Below are 15,281 nucleotides of genomic sequence, written 5' to 3'. Positions count from 1 at the left end.
TTGGAGTCAAAAAGCTCTACAATAATCTATTATCTACTTAAGATAATCGATTATTATAAAGAGCTTTTAAAGGTTTCTAAAAGCTCATTTTTGGCTCTGGAATAATTATTACCATAATATGATAATCGATTATGACTTACCATAATCGATTGTCGCAGCTAGCCATTGAAGTTTTTGAGCATGTTTTAATCATTGTGCATTTATTAAATGCATAATCAATTACTATAAATGGATAATCGATTATCATACGAGAAAAAACTGATAACAGATTTTTGGAGGTGTCCTTGAGTGAGGTCTTTATAAAGTTTTAGACTCTTATTCTAAAACACATATCAGTTTTGCTTAAATTGTGAAAAGTGTTATATAGGGTCTGTGTAACTCTTGTGTTTTGCCTTTGAGAACTTGGTGTTGGTAAAAGCGAGAACTTTCACAGGGAATGTGATTGAGTGTTGTTGTTGTTGTTGAGTGAAGCTTGTCATCCTTTATGAAGATTCAAAGGAAGTGTTCATCCTTCGTGAAGCATTCAGAGAAGGTGTTCATCTTTTGTGGCTTTCAAGGGAACTGAGTTTCATCTCTTGTTGTAACAAAATAGGTGTTTCTAAACCATTAAACTTGTCTTTTTGTATGATTGTAATAATTTATTGGTTTGTGATAGTGGAACGTTAATCTCTATTTGGCATTAGCAACTAGACGTAGGATTCTTGTAATCTAAACTAGTATAAAATTATCTGTGCAATTTTTCTCTCTTCCCATACTCTTTATTATTGTTTAATTTATTCGCTAAGTAAGATAAAATTATTAAAGGCACACATTTGCAAAAGGAAACCAATTCAACCCCCTCTTGGTTTATTTGTTCACGTTAAACATTTTGTTGCACCGCTTTGGCAGTTAAGATTGAACCGGTATAAATGTTCTTGAGAATTCCTTCTATTCCTTTATCTTTTTTTCTTATGTTGTTAGCCAATCTTTATCAATCTTGATTCATAAATTTATTACACTATTTTTTCAAATGAAAGGTGTTTTAAAAATAACTTAGAGAAAGGAAAAATCACTTGAAAAGGTTTTGAAACCTAATCATCTCTCTTAGTTTAACTAAACCATAAAGTCTTTTATAACGATCACTACAACCATTTTGTATGTTCTTATCAAGATCTAGTTATAAAATACCTAATGGTTTCTTATCATTTCACGTGTTTCAAGTCTTTCCTTTACTTGATTTTGCTATTGAAATTATAAATCCTTTAATGCTCTTACATGTTAATGAACATGAACTCCTTGATATCATACAACAAATTGTTATCAAAAACCTTATTGTTTTATCATTCATCATTCGTTTGTGGTTGGTGATGGCAATCTCCTAGTTAGGTTGAACCAAATCTAGAAGGAAAACCATGGAAGGTGGTCATGATGGCGTTTTGCGAAAATGATGATAGGTGAAGGTAGTTAAGTGTCTCGGTCAAGGGTTGTTCTATGGTGATGGATGGTGTGTTTAGTGATTCTCTAAGAGAGGTTGGACCAACTCTTGGAGGAAGGTGGCTAAAGGAGTTCACTTGGGTTACTCTAGCCTAAGGTGACCTTATAAGAGTACTATGACACAAAAGTAGCAGCATAACTTTACTATATTTCAAAGGTGAATACAAGAGGGGGAGACACCTCTATTTATAGGCTAAGGGTGTCTCCAAATTTGTAGAAGCTAGACCTAAAAGATCCACCTTGGCTAACTTGGAGAGCAAGCAGAAAATCCTCTCCATTAGGAGAAGGACAAGTGGCTTAAATCCTCTCCAATGAGAGGGGGACATGTGGCCACTACCTATGGAGAATCCTCTCCATTCCTAGAGTGACATGTGGCCACTAACTAAGAGGAAGAACTATCCAAAGGGAGGAGGGCAAATGGCATGGACGACCCACTCCTCCTTTCCCACCTTAGATGAAAACTTTGACCTCTTGGTCAACTAAGCCCAATTTGCATCCCATTTTGGTCAACATTGTTAAGACAAAATTGTCTATGCACCTAAACGCTCTCATGTTTTGAAGTTTAACGAAATAACATTAAATGGAATAATAATCTGAATCAACATAGGATGAAAATAAAAAGACTTGAAACCAAAATCCCCAACACAAAAAACCTTAGGATTTTAGGAAGCAAGAAAACAGCTAAGCCCAACACCTAGACACAATGATAAAAGAAGTCAAAGTTGTTAGCAAAATGATGAAGATCAAGTTTTAATGATGCCTAAATTAAGTCAAGATATATCAAGATTCATGAAGATCCTTTGAAGACTTGTTTTGCTATTAAAAGTTTTTGTAATAATTGTAGTTTGATGTTTAGGACTTAGATTTGTAGTAGGTTTTGATTCTTGTACCTTCATACTTTATATTTGTTGTTCAAAATAAAAAACGCAAGGTTTTAATCGATTAAATCAAGTATTAATCAATTAAAACGTTACAGGTGTTGAAAACTCAACTGACATGGAAATAATCGATTATTACCTATTTTAATCGATTAGTTAATCGATTAATTCTCAGAATAATTGATTAAAGATAACCGTTGGAGTTTTCTAGTTTTTGAAAACTAGTCGTTGTACTCATTTTAATCGATTAACACTTGTATTAATCGATTAAAAGCGTTAAATGGCTAGTTACGAAGAATGGAAGAGTATTTGCTTGAGTCTATAAATAGGCTCTCCTTATCCATCAACAACAACTCTTTCCTTGTGCTCAAATACTCTAAACTTTGTGAGAATTGTGTGCTCTTGCTCAGTTAAGGAAACTCGTGTCTATGGTGCTAGTACCTTACTACTACGATGATGGAGGAATTGCTGATTCATCCTTGGTGTTGCTAAGGAAGTGATTGGAAGAGGTTCATCCTTCGTGAAGCATTCGAAGGAGGTGATTCATCCTTTGTGAACATTCAAAGGAGGTGCAGGTTCATCTCTTGTGGTTTCAAGAGAGGCGTCTTCAAAACTCTTACAAATTGTTTTTCTGTGTGATTATTATTTGTAATTGTTTTGTGATAGTGGTTGTGTGATCCAAACCAATATAAAATCTATCTGTGCAAATTTCTCTCTACCTTACTCTTGTTATTTATATTTATTATTTGCTAAGTAAGAAAATTAAGAAGAAATTTTAAAAGGCACACATCTTAATTAAGAACCAATTCACCCCACTCTTGGTTTATTGTTCTACGCTAATCATTCCGCTACAGCCGCTCTGACAAAAATAATCTAAGAGAGTTGAAGCTAAAAGTGTAAAGCTTATCATACCTAAAGGGTATTCATATTAGTTCTCGAGAAAAGAAAGCAATGTCAAAGACGATGTCAATTACAAAAGACATTAAAAGACTAAAACATAAAACACAAACAAAGCTAAACTATGTTTGTCTGTAAAGGTAAAATAACAAAAACGTTTACTCTGCCTAAACGATACCATAAGCTAAAAAGCTACTTCATCAGACGATGAAGTCCTTAATCAATGTTTGATATCTTTAGAAGAAAAGCTTAATTTTTAAATGCTACCCGAATAATTGGAAATCAAAAAACACTTTGTTGTTCTAAGCAAGCATTCAACGTTCAAAAATAACAAAAGTGACAATAAAATACGTATTTGTTGCATGCACAATCTACTTTATTATTTGCAGATGAGTTATTCTACAAGCATCCAAAAAACTTCAAATCAAAAGTGGATGTTAGAGACAAAAGATATATTCATAGAATGTTCTTCACTTGAAGCCATGTCTAAAAGAACATACAACCTAGTTCAAGCAAAGGACTGAAAATGCATTCTTGCTTTGACAAGTTGACTTTATCCAACGGCTGTTATACACGAAGAAAGAGAAAACACAAGAATCAAGGCCAAAAGCTTAGTCTAACGAACATTTATCCAAAAACCTATAAATACAAAAGCTTTCAAATGACGAATCAAGAGGATAACAGGAGAAAAACATACAATGAAATATTCATCTTGAAAAGCATTGAAAAAGAAGAGAAAGAGCTCAAGAAAAAGAATATATCTAAGCAGAAAAAGAAAAGAAGAGAAAAGAGAAGAAAAGAAATACTCTCGAGCTTCATTGTCATACCACTTATTGTTTGTAAGAAAGAGACAAAGAGAAAAGAAAGAAACACATGCGAGTGTTTAGACTGCATTATATTGTAATCGCATCCTCTTTGCAAGAGTAATAGTTTGAACGACATGTAAGTAATCTTCGATTAAAATTCTGAAGAGAATTAAAACACTTGTTGAACTTATTTAAGTTAAAGAAATTCTAAGCATGGTTGTTTAATACTAGGAGTGGTGTGAATACTCCTTCAAGTCTAGGGTAACAAGTGGTTATTCGTAGACTGTGGGGACTAGGAGTAGTGAGAATACTCATCCAAATTTAGGCTAAACAATCTGTTTGATTGTACATTTTGAAGAGAATTCAAGCACTTGGTGATTAATCATTGACAAACACTGTAGTTCTTACAAAATTAATCATTGATAAAGACGATTTTCACCAAATGCCAATATTCTTCAAAAGCTTTCCTTCTTAAAACATTACAGTAGCTTTGTCAAAACGCTTGAAAAACTCTTTATCTTTAAACGTGTGGGTTAAATAGTGCTTTACAAATCAAGCATCTACCAACTTCTGTAAACCGTCTAATCATTACTAAAGTTGTTAAACGTCTTTTGGCAAAAAGTTTTCCACAACACTATTCAACCACCCTTCTAATGTTTTCCAGTTATTTCACAGTTGTCCAGTGGAAACCAGGAGTGGGTAAACTCAGTTCTAATCAACGTAACAGGTGTTACCAAGATTAACTAGTGTAACCAGGGGTGGTGTTAATACTCAGTTCTAGTCAGCATAACATGTGTTACCAGGATTGACTAGTGTAACCAAGGGTGGTGTTAATACATTGTTCTAGTCAGCATAATAGGTGTTACTAAGATTGACTAATATAACTAAAAGCCATGTTAATACTCAATTCTAATCTAGTTCAAATTATAGTGGAACCTTTTGAGTGAACCAGTATAAAACAATTGTGTATTTATTGCTTCATAATTATAAAACATATTATTTATAAATACTACATTTACTTGTAAAGTTAATTATTGATAAACGCTTTTTTCATCAGACTCCATTTTCCTAAGAGTTGTCCTTCTTAAACACTGTAGTAATTTTGCTAAACGCTTGAAAAACACTTTATCTATAAACGATGTGTTTTAAAAAAATGCTTTATAAATCAAGCATCTAACAACCTGTGTAGACCATCTAACACATCAAGGTAAGAGAAAAAGAAAGGAAAATTATAAGAGATTAGATTATCATATTTATCTTTGTTAAAGAGTGATATTGAGTTAGGTGTAACCATTATAAATATTTCAATGTGTGGAGTGAACCCTATGAGATTTATTGTGAATCTTTTATGGGAGAGATTATCAATTTGATTCTCATTGAAAGTTCTTGTTCTCATAGGGATATTAAGATGTGATACTTGGAGAGGTTAATATTCATTGTAACCTGGAAAGGTTTGTATTCTTTATACTTATATATGTCAAACTTAAAACCTGGGGAGGTTGATACTCATTGTTGTCAGAACAGTGCAACAAAATATTGAGTGTGAACAAATAAACCTTTTATAATTTTCTCTCAAATAAAACTTACTTAGCGGATAAATAAAATAATTACAAAGAGTAAGGGAAGAGAGAAAATTGCACAGATGATTTTATATTGGCCCATATCATAAGGATTATATGTCCAGTTGCTAATCATAAACAAAGATTAATTATCCATTATCACAAAACCAATAAACTATTACAATCATACAGAAAGACAAATTTAAGGGTTTAGAAAAACCTCTTTTGTTATCATAAGAGATGAAACTCACTTCCACTAAAGGGCATTAGGGATGAAGACCTCCTTCGAATGCTTCACGAAGGATGAACGCTTCCTTTGAATCTTCACAAAGGATGACATGCTTCACTCAGCAACATCAGTAGCACTCAATCACACTCCCAGTGAAAGTTCTCGCTTTTTCCAACACTAAGTTCTCAAAGGCAAAACACAAGAGTTACGCAAACCCTAGGTCACATTTTTCACAGTTTAAGCAAAAACATGTGAGTTGGAATGAGAGTCTAAAACATCTTTATAAAAACCTCACTCAAGGACACCTCCAAAACTCTGTTGTTAGCTTTTTCTCACATGATAATCGATTATCCACTTATCGTAATTGATTATGCATTTAATGAATGTACAACAACAAAAAACATGCTCAAAAACTCTAATGCCTAGCACTGATAATCGATTATGGTAAGTCATAATCGATTATGGATAATTGATCATCATGCTCTGATAATTGATTATTCCATAACCAAAATTGAGTTTTTAACAACCTTTAAAAACCTCTCTGTGATAATTGATTATCTTAAGTAGTTGTTCGATTATTGCTCAAATTTTTGACTCCAAAATGAATTATAACGCATAACAACATGGAATCAACAACATATAAAGCCCTATACATAAAACTACTCATTACAAAAGCTTTAACTTATAATACAAGTCTTCATGAAGAACTACATGCAAAGTGAGCACTTAAGACTTGATTTGGGCATCATTAAAATTTCTATACTTCACAATTTTGCTAGCAATCTTCCCATTCTTTATGATGATCAAAACTCTTTTGATTTAAAGTTTTTTGTAACCTGTACTCATAATCTATAACTCATACATAACTTAAATAAGATAGGGCATTAGTAGATAAGAGATAAATATATTAAAGCATTTAAACATATGTCTCCCCATTTTTTATCATTATAAAAAAAAGAGTTATGCATGATTAATTATTTCCCCCTAAATATAGGCCATAAACAAATAAATAAGGCAAATAAATAATAATGCAATTTTTTATTAATTTAAAAGCAAGAGGCATAACGTAGAATAATGAAGACTAATACAAAGGAATTCTAGTACTCATCACTACTTTGGTCATTTATTAGATTTATGTAGTCTTCAAACACCTGGACCCTAATGTCTAAATTCCTAATAAGGGAGCAAACTTCTTCATGCCTAGAGGCCTAAAGAGTAGACATTTTAGATAGCTACCTAGAGATACTCTCTAAATAATAAGAGGAACTAACAAGAGTAGGAGGTCCAACTTTGTTTAGGGCATCTAACATTTGTTGGTCTTTTTCTTCATCATCTGAATTCCTTATATCATCATGATGGATATAGGTATTTCCTTCCAAGATAAAGCCCATCTAGCATAGTGAAGTGGCCACGATCCCACTTCCATTGTTTGTACTCTGAGAGGCTTCTCCTGAAGTGTCTACGACCTTCTATTCACAAATTCTTGAAACCAATAAAGCATAAGGTAGAGGGTACTGCAGATATCTCTTAGCCTTCATCATAGTGTCACAGATGAGACTAGGTCAATAAATCAATATATCATTGATTATCCCATAGATGATCATGATGTCAGCCTCAAAGCACTAAGCATAATTGGAAGCACGTGGACATAATAACCAGAGGATCAAGAAGTGAATCAATCTCTCATCCTTTTTAAGACTGCCAACCAACAACTACTTCTTATTCACAAGCAACTCAGGATCCTTCAAGAATGAACGAAAGGCAATTATCTTATTGAAACCATTAAGGCCCTAAGAGAGCATCACTCCGTCCTTATGCAGCTATATCTTGGCCATAGATGTCCATATATCATCATCCAACACAATATATACTCATTTTACCCTTGTGGAGTAGATTCCATCACGCACCTTCAAATTAAAATAGAAAACCCAAACTAGATTAGGAAAATACTTACCTTGCATCTCTAGCAACGCCTGATTACCTCGATGGACAATCTAAGGAGGAAACTGAAAACCATAGATATGGAACAATGTTAAATTGCTTTTGGCAGCACAAAAATAGAACAAAATCTAATCCCCACTAACACTAACAAAGTAAAGGGTTGACCAGGGAATCAATCCAAGGACTTGGCGAACATTAAGTTTTCGAATGTAGAATTAAAACCTATTTACTATTTATTAATAGTAAATGTGGAGAAAATAAAACTAAATGAAATCTAAACAATGATGCATGTTTGTAATGATGAATGAATGATGTATGAATGTAAAAAAATATTTAATTCAAGAAAACAAATGTAATGAAAAAGGAAAGATGTAATGAATGAGCTAATGCAATGAACATAACAACAAAACCCTATATGGTTAATTGGATAACTAAAATGCTCCTATTGGCAATGTAAAAGTTCAACTTATGTGAAAGTAACAAAATCTAATGGATGAATGCAAGATGTAAAAAAATGGAAAAGGAATGTATGTAGAGGTTTATGTTATGCTAATGCAAGGAAAACAAGATCTGAATTAAAACACAACAAAATGGAATGTGTCAATAAATTGAATCGACCACTAAACTAGTGCAAAATGAAAACAACTCATAATAGAATTAGAAGTTCATAAAATATTTCTAGAACAGAAAACCAAAAACCAAATTTACACTTTTTATGCATTGAACTCGTCTCTACTTCAAGAAGACATGTTGATAAGGAATTATCACTTTTAGGTCATTTAATTCCCATAGGGAATCATATGTATGCAGAGGTATAGAATCCAATTCATTCAGGTACATAAAAACAAGAAAGAATATTTCTAAACACAAAATTCATACAATCAAATAGAACAAGAAAGAAACTTAACTAATTAGAACTGATTTATGTGCGACACAAGCAAGAAAGGAACAAAACATAACAAACTCTAATTTACCGTTATCACAATAGCTACAAATGAAGCAAATAAACGTGCAGAAATAGAAAAAGCAAGGGTGAATTCAAAGAACATGGCATAAGAAAGAAAAGAACCCATAAGTAAACGTGCAATAGGTTGATGAAGAGAATCTCAATCACACTTTCAAAAAGACATTTTGTGAAAATTATACCCACTATGTGGTCTTTTAATTCCTAGTTCAGGAACTTAGTATTGGCAATTCTCATTCACATCACCAACCAGTACAACTTCTAAACCTAAATTATTCATTGATCTACTATCAACATCAGAACCTAATTTCTAAAACAAAGGAAACGACTACCTATACTCCAATCACAATTTTCCAATGCAATAATCAAAACCATCAAATTATAGATCAGAGAATCACTCCAAATCTACAGGATATCACACAACTCAAAACGGCAAAGAAAAATTGCGAAAAATAAAGTAAGAAACAACAAAAACAAGAAGAAAAACTTAATTGCATGTATCATAAAAGTAATCTCCAATAATCGAAATTAAAAGAGCAAGAAACATAAAATTGTGCAAAAAAAATGATAAAATAGCATAATTGTATTGAAATTGAAGAACTAGATTACAATAAGTGTACCAAAAATCGCAAAAAAGGGGAACCTCATGGCCTGTCACCCACATGAGAACCCTCAACGAAATCCAACAACAAAGAACAATATTTCTAACTCTACGAAAGCTGAGAAATCTAAAACTAAGAGCTAGGAACCAAATCGAAAACTTATTTCCCAAGTGTAGTGTTTATCACCCACTCCACTCCCTAAACTATGTTACAAAACTCCTTTTTATAGGAGAAATCAAAAATAGAAAAAAAAGGTAAGAGGGGTACAACCTAAAAGGCCAAGGCTTCGCGATTCTTCTTCTTTAACTAACTTCCCTGATCATAAACTACTTTAATCTTCACCCTTCAATCAACTTCTTCTTGCAATCATCCTCTGTTGACGTAAGCCTCTTGATCAGCTTCAATCTTGAGCCATGGAGCTTGCGTCTCACCTTTGCTGCTCTACACTTCCTCTTTGCATGAACCCCAACTCGAAGGATGATGAAATTTTGGGGGATGAAAGACCAAATTACTCGAGCCTCTTTTCTTCAATTAGCACTCCTCAATAGTCAACGCATAAAACAGTGCACATCGGTTAAGTTGCAAATCTAAACATTATGTTTTAGGCTTCGGGGTACATTAACCCCCTCCTTTAACTAGAAAAGGCCTTTTTGACCAAGGGCTTCCCTGAAAAAAGAGAGAATGAAAGCTTATAATAGCAAAAAAGGAATTTTATTTCTATTTTCTGAATATTTTTCTAAAGGGGAAAAAACCTATTTCTTTAAAAACTAATTTTATTTACCTAAAAAGAGGAAATTCACCCAAACTTTATTAAAGACGTATTTTTACCCTATTTGCACTTATCTATCCTATTTCAAGAGAATTAGAAACTAAAGAAGCTTAAGAAAATAGTTTTATCATAGAAAAAGAGGGAAAATTAGGGACTTATCAAACCAATTAAGATCAAGATGCTTAGGAGAAATCAATTTTCTCTCTTTCTAAAAGGATGTAAACTCTCTATGTTTTTCTTCATCTGATATCCAACCACTAAGGTTGTTGCTGCGCAATGAAGGTTAGGTGGAAGAAGATGGACATGAGCTTCTTCTCGTCTGAAGCTTTTTCCTTGAAGATTCAACCATAACAAAATGTGTATATCAAAAAAAGGTAGAGGGATGGAGTGGAAAATGAACACAAATGAGCAAGAATGAACAAAAACCAGTATAGATGATATGTTAATCAATTAGAGACCCTCATTTATGTTAATCTGGTCCAACAATGCTTAATTAATGCAAAACTAGTCATTTATGACCGTTATAATGACTAGTTTTTGAGTTTGCAACGTTCAAAACTTGTGATAATCGATTATTTCTTCAGATAATTGATTATCGTTTCAAAAACTGAAGCCCATAACTTATGATAATTGATCATGGCTTCTCGTAATTGATTATTCAAGAACCTAATGACATTTTCTAAAGGGAAAGATAATTAATTATCAACTAGGGATAATAGATTATTGCACGAGGATTTTCCAAAAACATGAAAATTCACAAAACAAGACTTTTAAGAGATTTCTAAGATCCCCAAATCCCTTCTAAGCTCATAAAATCTATCTGATGCAATCTTGCCTGACGTACATTTCTCAACAGTCCTCTTCTTGGAGCGCTCTTCCATCACTATCCTTGGGCAATGCCTTAGTGAAAATGTCTGCTAATTGGTGCTTGATATCTATATATTCTATCTCACAATCTCCCTTTTTGACATGGTCTGTAAGAAAGTGGTGCCTAATCTTTATATATTTTGTTCTAGAATGCATTATGAGATTCTTAGTAAGATTTATGGCATCAATATTATTACACTTAAGTGGAATATGATCCAGGTATATATCAAAATCCTCTAATTACTGTTTCATCCATAAAACCTTTGCACAACAGTTACCCGCAACGATATACTCAGCCTTAGTGGTGGAAATGGCTACACAAGCTTGTTTCTTAGAATGCCAAGAAACTAAGGAACTACTTAAGAGGTGACATGTACCACTAGTGCTCTTTCTATCTATCTTACATCCTCCATAATTTGCATTAGAAAACGCTACAAGACTAGGTACATCTCTTGAAGGATACCACAAACCAAGGGACACAATTCCCTTAAGGTATTTTAAGATGCGTTTAACTGCGGTGAGACGAGATTCCTTAGGACTACACTGGTACCTAGCACAAACGCATACACTTTGCATGATATCTAGCCTACTAGCAGTAAAATATAATAATGAACCTATCATGTCTCTATACAAAGTTTGGTTTACGAGCATACCTCATTCATCCTTGTCTAAATAACATGATGTTGCCATCGGAGTGGAAGCTTCCTTAGCTTTGTCCATTTCAAACTTCTTAAGGATTTCTTTGCAATATTTGGTCTAAGAAAGAAATGTACCTTCTTTCACTTGCTTAATTTGTAAACCAAGGAAGAATGTTAATTCTCCAATCATTGAAATCTTAAATTCACCCTGCATAGTATTAGCAAAATCCTCGCAAAGAGATTTATTAGTTGATCCAAAAATAATATCATCAATATATACCTAGGTAAGCAAAATATGTTTTCCTACTCTTTTAATAAACAAAGTGGAATCAGCTTTACCTTAATTAATTCTATTTTCATAAAGAAAATTTTTAAGTCTTTCATACCAAGATTTAGGTGTTTATTTTAAATCGTAAAGAGCTTTCTTTAATTTAAAGATGTGATTTGGAAATTTATAGTCTTCAAAACAAGGTGGTTGTTCAACATATATATCTTATTTAAGAAAACCGTTTAGGAAAGCACTTTTAACTTCCATTTGATATAATTTAAATTTCATAATACATAAATAAGAAAGAAGTAGGCTTATTGCCTCTAACCTGGCAATAGGAACATATGTTTCACCATAATCAATACATTCTTCTTGACTATAGCCTACAAGCCTAGCTTTGTTCTTGGTTATGTTTCCATTTTCATCCAGTTTATTTTTGAATACCTATTTAGTTCTTATCACTTGATGAGTGTCTTTTCTAGGGATTAAATCCCATACTTGATTTCTTTCAAACTGGTTGAGTTCTTCTTGCATTGTGATACATCATTGACCATCTTGAAGAATTTTCTTTATGTTCTTAGGTTGTAACTGTGAAACAAGAGTCACAGTCATGCAATAATTTGCTAAACGTCTTCTAGTACTTACCCCTTTCGAGACATTTCCAATGTAGTGATAATCCTCGGGGTTGTTGTCATGTCTTAGTTAAATCTTCAGGTTGAGGATAATTTGTCTCTTCATCCGTTGTCTTTTGCAAGTGTTCTTCTTCTTCACTTGCATTTGAATTTTCTGACTCAAGAGATTTTTTCTCAAGGTCCACAATTTCATCAAAGACAACATTCGTAGATTCTTCTATTTCAAAAGTTTTCCAATTAAAAACTCTATAAGATTTACTTGTAAGAGAATATCCTAGAAATAAAGCTTCATCCGATTTAGAATCAAATTTTCCCAAATTTTGTTTTGCATTATTTAAAACAAAACATTTACATCCAGATACTTTTAAACGAGAAACATTTGGCTTTCTTCCTTTAAACAATTCATAAGGAGTACATTTTAAAATAGGTCTAATAAGCATTATATTTAAAACAAAACATGCAGTACTCAAAACATCAACCTAAAAATGGTTTGAAGTTTTAGATTTATTTAATAAAGTTCTAGCAAGTTCTTCTAAAGATCTATTCTTTCTTTCTACTACTCCATTTTGTTGTGGAGTTCTAGGTGCAGAAAAGTTATGAGAAATGTCATGTTCTTCATAAATATTTTCAAAAGATTTATACTTCCTTACATATTGCTTCAACCCCTTAGGAAGATATAAGTATGAACTTTGTCTAGGGACTTCCAAGAACTTGTAGGAGTTTTGATTATATTTTTGTGTTGGTGGGTCGTTTTAGTAAAATGACTCATTTTATAACTTGTCACAAAGTAGACAATGCAAGCGATATTGCTAAGTATTCTTTAGATATGTGCTTAAAATTCATGGCTTCATAACTTTTAATGTTGTTTTATCTTTGATTTTTCAAATTTTAATAAAAAATGAGATGAAAAATTAATTTAAAACATTAAAAAGAGATAAAATCATCGAACAAAATAAATAGAAATGGATTAAAATATAAAATCAAAATATATGAACTCAAGATTTAAATTATGAACTCAAAACAAGTCAAACACTTGATTAATTCTTATATATTCAAAACTAACATTATTGACATTTGATCCTAAATTAATGACATTGCGTCCTCTATTTTCTAGAATGAATCTATAATAAAATATTGAAGTAGAAACAATATTTATTTAAATTTAGTTGTATTAAGTGTTGGTTTATAAAAAACAAAAAGATGAATTAAAGCTAGAACTACTTTATTCTAAACCAAATTTGAATAAAAAATTAATAATTAATAACTAAAACATCCCTAGGTCAAATAAAGATGCATTCGAGTGCTATCAGAGATCTTTATACAAGTTCAAAACACAGTCTTCAATAAGCTTAGCATTCTCCAACGAGAATTCTCCTCTCTCAACCAGTTCATGTATAACATTAAGGTTAAATACATTCGTTGGTCCCTATTTTTGTTGCTTTTCTTCAATTAGGTCCCTGTTTTTTTCAAATAATCAATTTGGTCCCTAGATTTGAAAATTGAAAGCAATCAAGGACATTCCGTTAACTGTGGTGAACGGAGTTAAATATATTCCGTGCTGGCAACAGTATTTTAATGGTGTAGACAGGTGGCATAGAATGTGGTTATGACGTGGTTATTAATTAAATTTTTTACTGTTAAAATTTTAAAGACATGTGCGAATTTGGAAATTGTTAAGGGTAAAATCACGTGCTCACTAAGTAATGTGTTTCAGTAAGGGTAAATTAGAGAAAGTGAATTGAAATCTGAGGTGAGTAAAAGAGTCTAGGTTTGGGGAAATTGTGGTGTGCGAATTTGGGGAAATAGGGTTCGTGGTGGTCGGGAATTGGGGAACAGCGGTGAGCGGTGAGCGGTGCTTAAATCAGAGATTTGGCTGACAAAAAGGCACGTTTTGGGAGATAATCATCAACAATCGGTGGTTTTGTCGTGGAAAGGTGTGAAGAATTTGGTTGCACTTCAAGCTTCAAGCACGTGTTGAGGTTAGGTTATCGTTATTTTTGGATAATGTCGCATGTAAAATTGTATTGTAACTTTCGATATTGGTCCCCCCATGTCTGATTCGGTGCTGTGGTCCCCCATATTTGTAGTTCTGTCGCACTATTTTTTTATGCATATGGTGTTAAAGTGGTCTTGCAATGTGGTCCACCATGTGAAAGTGGTCTTTATTTTGTTTAAGTCAAGTGTCGTTGCATGTTTTGTTTAATATTTTGTGCATATAAGTCATACCCGTTATGTGGTTTAGTTATATAGGATAAAATGTTTTATTAATTGAAGTAACTTATAGGATTTTATTTTATAGGTTAAATATTGTTATTGTGTTGAAAATGGAGGATAAATTTGATGTTGTTTTTCACCATGGAGGGAAGTTTATGAAGAATGGGTCACTTAAGTACGAGGGAGAAAGTACAACTTTCTCTTTTGACCCAGACGTTTGGAGTTATTTCATTATTGTGGATGTGGTAAAAAGTCTTGGATATGAAGACTTTAAGGAGTTATGGTATTGTGTAGGGGGTGGTTCTGTATTAGAGAATAGGTTAGAGCTTTTGACTAATGATACAGGAGCCATGCATATGATAAATTTAGCTAGGCTCAACGGTCAAGTGCATCTATTTGTTGTTCACCTAGTCTCCCAACCTGAGATCATATACATGTTAGAAAATGNNTGTCATGATATAGGTGAAGGTGAAGGAGAAGTTGAAGGTGAGTGTGAAAAGGAAGGTAGTGGTCAGAGAGCTGAAGAAGGTGATGGTGAGTGTGA

General features: G+C 32.7%; 1 protein-coding gene across 1 annotated transcript in view; it reads left to right on the top strand.

Annotated features, from left to right (window-relative positions):
* The first annotated feature begins 14,847 nt into the window (after nucleotides 1-14,847).
* LOC106763638 overlaps nucleotides 14,848-15,281 on the top strand; it is a 1,831-nt gene continuing 1,397 nt past the window's right edge. Inside the window, exon 1 of the mRNA XM_022782215.1 lies at nucleotides 14,848-15,271. Coding sequence (XP_022637936.1) covers nucleotides 14,848-15,271 — 424 coding nt within the window. The remainder of the gene's footprint in view (nucleotides 15,272-15,281) is intronic.

The sequence above is a fragment of the Vigna radiata genome, chromosome 6 (genome assembly GCF_000741045.1).
Source record: "Vigna radiata var. radiata cultivar VC1973A chromosome 6, Vradiata_ver6, whole genome shotgun sequence".
In the NCBI taxonomy this organism is placed as follows: domain Eukaryota; kingdom Viridiplantae; phylum Streptophyta; class Magnoliopsida; order Fabales; family Fabaceae; genus Vigna; species Vigna radiata.
This window is presented reverse-complemented; position numbering and strand designations above follow the sequence as displayed.